The 4,724-nt window shown below is 38.8% G+C and overlaps 1 protein-coding gene across 1 annotated transcript; it reads left to right on the top strand.

The window, feature by feature from the left end:
* Positions 1-494: 494 nt before the first annotated feature.
* LOC142419910 (olfactory receptor 4D9-like) lies at positions 495-3,202 on the top strand. Its single transcript, XM_075523337.1, is given in 7 exon segments — positions 495-550; positions 1,816-1,890; positions 1,953-2,133; positions 2,135-2,427; positions 2,429-2,539; positions 2,541-2,583; positions 3,140-3,202. Coding segments are annotated over 7 exon segments (822 nt in total).
* Positions 3,203-4,724: the final 1,522 nt, after the last annotated feature.

Raw genomic sequence — 4,724 nt, 5'->3', positions numbered from 1 at the left:
TATCACTGTGTAATGTACTAGCATAGCTGAGGAGTCCATAGCTGAGTCCTTGCTGGAGGAGAAACCCAGTAAAGGGAGTCTAAACAACTAAGCCAAATGGATATGCTTACTCTGTGTAAAGGTAGGTAATATGAATCCCACCATAATCATATAGACCTGAACTGTCATATGATTGAGCTGTTCCAACTCTTTCACCTAGTGTAAATGTCTCAGCCAGATTTTACATGTCATTGCTTGAAACACAACCCAGGAATTCTGGAAGTGTTTTTGGAGGATGGTCAAAAGTTCTCATCACCCTTCTGTGTCCTTACTGTGTTCCTAGAAACATCTGTTTATTGAAGTTACATTTCATTTTCTTTACTTACCTGGATCAAAAAAAAAAAAAGGCAGTTCAGTAATGTGTGAATAACAGACACCAAACACTGTACAATCCTTTTAATTATTAATTAGGGGACAGAATCCCCAAATGGCAATAGGCCCAAGGAAGGTTTGGTATGTTCAAGAACCAGATTGAGCTCAGTACCACAGTGTACGATTTTATAGCTAAGAGGTGAGTTCCCACCTGCTGTTTCTTTTGGAATCTGTTCTGTTTCTCTTCAACATTCCCAAGGTGGTACTTCCCAACTACATCCTCAGTGGCTTATAGACAGCAGCTTTGACAAATGTAATTAATTCAGCCAGGTAAGGACACCTTTAATTCACATTTTTACATCTGTATCAAAATGTTGGGCTTCAAGGTCTAAGGTCACTTGTAGGCTTCTTGGATAGTGTAGAGATGCAGGAATCTGGAGAGGATAGTTTACTCCTTCCTAAGCTGAGTGTCTAAAGTACATGGAAGAGCTGGACTCAATTAATTTAACTTAGGGTGTCCACAGTATAGGCATCTCCATTTGAGCTAGTCATCCTAGGCTTCCTTTTCTCTCCTTAGACAGAAATAGGCACTTCTAGGGTGAGATTGAACTGAATCTGTTTGTGGCATCTAGACTAGGAGGAAATGAATTGCTCTCCAGAAGAATCTCAGATCAGAATTCAGCTGCCTGTACACAGGTGTCTTGTGCCATTTGAGTTGCTGTTTCAGAGGGCACCTGTCTGCTATGCATTCTGCAACACATTTGTCAGACCTGTATATAGATGTCTTGGGTACTCCAGTGCATCTGAAATGTCCCTAGGCAGTTAAGTGGGTGTATCAGCCTGACTGGCTGAGATAGACATTTTGTTTTTATATCTTCCCCTTCAAGTTCAAACAAATTCATCGTCACTTAGGATATCATCTCTCTCTCTCTCTCTCTCTCTCCCCTTATCAGGCAGTGAGTGAGATAATGCCTTCCAAAGGAAGAGATTATAAGGTCATTGGATTGCCTTTTGGAGTAGGCAGCATTGTTCATATTCTAAAGGACAATTCAAAACCTTTCTCAGGTGCCTACAAATATAGATCAAAGGAAATGGAATTGAGACAGTAGGAGGTACATGGCAGAGCCGAGCGGAAGATGCCTTAACCCTTCTCTACTCTGCTTCAACCTAAGAGCTTCTCCTCTGTTCCTCGTAGACACTTTACCTAAGTATGAACCTGAAGTGGAATGCATCTACTTTGACTTACATCAAAGATAGTTGTAAGTGGTAGATACTCTCAGATATCTGTATGTTCAGTGGAAGAAAATGATACTTTAGAGGGAAATACATCCCTATGACTGATAACAATAAAGAAGTAGAACTCTCAATTAACCTTAAATGGGCTTAGACAACTAGTTCAGAAACTGGAATTTATTGCTTAGATAACTATAATTAGAAAACTCCTACCTGTGCTGTCCTTACCAGATTACAGAGGCAGCATGAAGAATTTTTCACATTTAAGTCAGAAGACATCGTGGTGCTGGAGACAGCTTCTACCCAGTCAGTCCATGTGGCATTTTTCAGCCTGTTTTGAATGCTGTTGTCTCTATGTATGTATTTAGAACTGAAGTAATGGAGGACCAGAATATCACAATCACTGTGACTGAATTTGTTCTCCTGGAATTCACTCAGAGAGTTGGTATTTGGCAATTGCTTTACATTTTCTTCTTCATCATCTACTTAGAAACATGGATGGGAATTGCAACCCTCATCATCACAGTGATCAAAGACCATCGGCTCTATAAGTCCTAAGTACTTCTTTCTAGCAAACTTGGGTTTCATAGATATCAGTCAGTCATCCATCAATACTCCCGTGTTGTTGTCAGGTCTTCTTTTCCAACACAAGGCTATCTTATTCAGTGACTGTATCCTCGAAATGTTCTTCCGTTTGTTGGGTGGTGCTCAAGTCTTTCTGCTTCTCATGATGGCTGCTGACTGTTATGTGACTATCTATGAACCCTTGAGGTACTGCACTATCATGAAACAAGGAGTGCATGTATGGCTGGTAGTGGGATCATGGCTAGGAGGATTGTGTCACTGTTGTACAGATGGGGCTGCTTCTTCCCTTTGCATTTTGTGGTCCCAATTTGCTAGATAATTTCTTCTGTGACTTCCCACAAGTCATCAAACTGGTCTGCACTGACATATTTAATTGAACTGCTGATGGTCTCTAATGGGGGACTGCTCCTCATTGTCATGTTGCTTATTTCCTATATTGTTACCTTAATCAAGATAAGAGGATGTTTTAGTGAAGGGAAACACTGCTTTTTTTACCCCAATGTTTTTTTTCCTTGCCTTATCTTTCATTCCTGTTCTCCCTGTCTTTGTTGGACAGTCTACTATTGTGCTTGTCTGTGTTTCATTGCCGTCTCAGGCATAACTGTGCTTCTCTTTTTCTCCTGTTCTGACCTACGTTTCATAAAAAAGTGTCTTCCAAACCAGAAGCACTATTCCTCTTCCTCTTTCTCACTGGTTGGCAATGTCTTTTGAGAAGCAGTGGACTTTTCCATCCAGAGGAGGTAAGCAAATGGTTAGATCAATGGTTATATGGAGAATTAGACAGAAAAAAAAATTTTCTTTTTCTCTACTGGGACCAACATAATGTATTTTAGGTGTTTGTGAAATAAGTGTGTGGTTTATAAAAAGTACTGTAATATGTGATGTCTGGACACACAGAATTTCTTGCTTGGTTGGGGTTTTATTCAAGCTAAGCTCCCTTTTAGTTATATCATAATTTTCGTATTTGTAGAGTCAAAAACAGAAGGTGCCAGTAATTCATGCAAAATCAGCCTGTGTTATTGATTCATCCTAACCAGTAAGTCAGAATATATTGATAGTGTAGATTTATGTAAACAATAATTCAAAAGATAAATTATTTACAAGAAATTGTTCAGGGCAGTATTATGTTTAAAATGCTCAGCAGTTAGGCTATGAATTATACTAACAGGAAGGTGTTAGAGGAGAAATGCATGAGGAATGAGTGATTAGATGGGTTTTTCCATTATCAAAGGTGATGAAATCAACTCCAAGCAATAAAAAAGTTATAGCCATTTGCCTTTTGTAGCTGGTAGTGGTAAGATGCTTTAGGAGGAATTCTGAATGCTTGATCATGCATAGGTTCCCCTTTGCTGCTTCCTCATGATATTTACAAGAATTTTGTCAATCTGTGATAAGATGGATAAGATTTCTTCCTTCAAATGCTGGCCACCATTAGTGATCTTTATGTCACTCTTAATAGAACTATCATGTATAGAGCATGCTGAGAGTCCTCCAGTGTACACATCTAAATACGGATAATCATGTAGGCTTATATAGCCAGTGAAGGCAGTTCAAGAAACATAGAAGTCCATTTTAAGATGGGCTTAACTGTTCCCTGTATGTGAATCTGTCCCTCTGTTGACTGCTTAGGGAATGTAGGGCTATTACCTAGGTTGTGGAATCTATATTTTGCCATTCCAGAAGGGCACAGACCTACCATTAATCCTGTTATACTTACCAGCTATGTCTGGTTTTCTTGGGTATTCCAAGACATGTAAAATCGTGTGGACAATACCATTAAGTGTGCTTTGGCTCCTGAAAGTCTTCTGTCCTGTGTTTCAGGTCAGATAAATCTATTTACTTTTCCCAGATTATATCAACTTGTCTTCTGTTAATAATTTGTAAAGGATGCATAATAGAGGAACTAGAGGATTGGATTAACCTCTTTAAATCTATCCATATACAAGACTGACCTTTGAACAGGTGAACTGGACTCCCTCTGCAATCAATGGAGAGAGAGAGGTATGTTAAAGAGATGATACATATAAGCTATTTTACAAATATATTCAGATTGGAAGGCAATCTGGAGGTGTCTGTTATTTTCCATCCCACCTAGATGGAATCTAGAGGATTCTTGTCACCTAGATTCTTAACTCTGGGATAGCTAAGGTTAGATGAGGTCAATGTGATCTGAAGAACTGAAGAATCACCTTGTTTCTTGATTATCCTGAAGTTTAATCACCATTCAGTTGGATGAGGTCATTAGCAAAAGTCTGCCTGCTTTTTCCTTCCCAAAGTCACTTTTCTCCTGCCTCTCTTTATTGGATTAAACAGGAGCTTTCTTATTATTTTAAACCCATCACCATACTGTAATCAAAACTTTTACAAATTTCTTTTTGGGAGAATTCATCTCCTTAAATATTTGTCAGACATGTTTTACTTCCTTGGAGTGTTAGAGGTTCCATTAATTTTTACTGTCACAGGGGAAAAAAAGTCAAAACACACAGAGTAGGATTCCTGTCACTTAAAATATCTCCAATGTAGGTACAAGCCTTCAAGTTCATGTAGAAACAGTC

This window comes from Mycteria americana, chromosome 22 (genome assembly GCF_035582795.1).
Source record: "Mycteria americana isolate JAX WOST 10 ecotype Jacksonville Zoo and Gardens chromosome 22, USCA_MyAme_1.0, whole genome shotgun sequence".
Classification (NCBI taxonomy): domain Eukaryota; kingdom Metazoa; phylum Chordata; class Aves; order Ciconiiformes; family Ciconiidae; genus Mycteria; species Mycteria americana.
The sequence above is the reverse complement of the archived record's forward strand: the minus strand, read 5'-3'. Positions and strand labels throughout refer to the sequence as shown.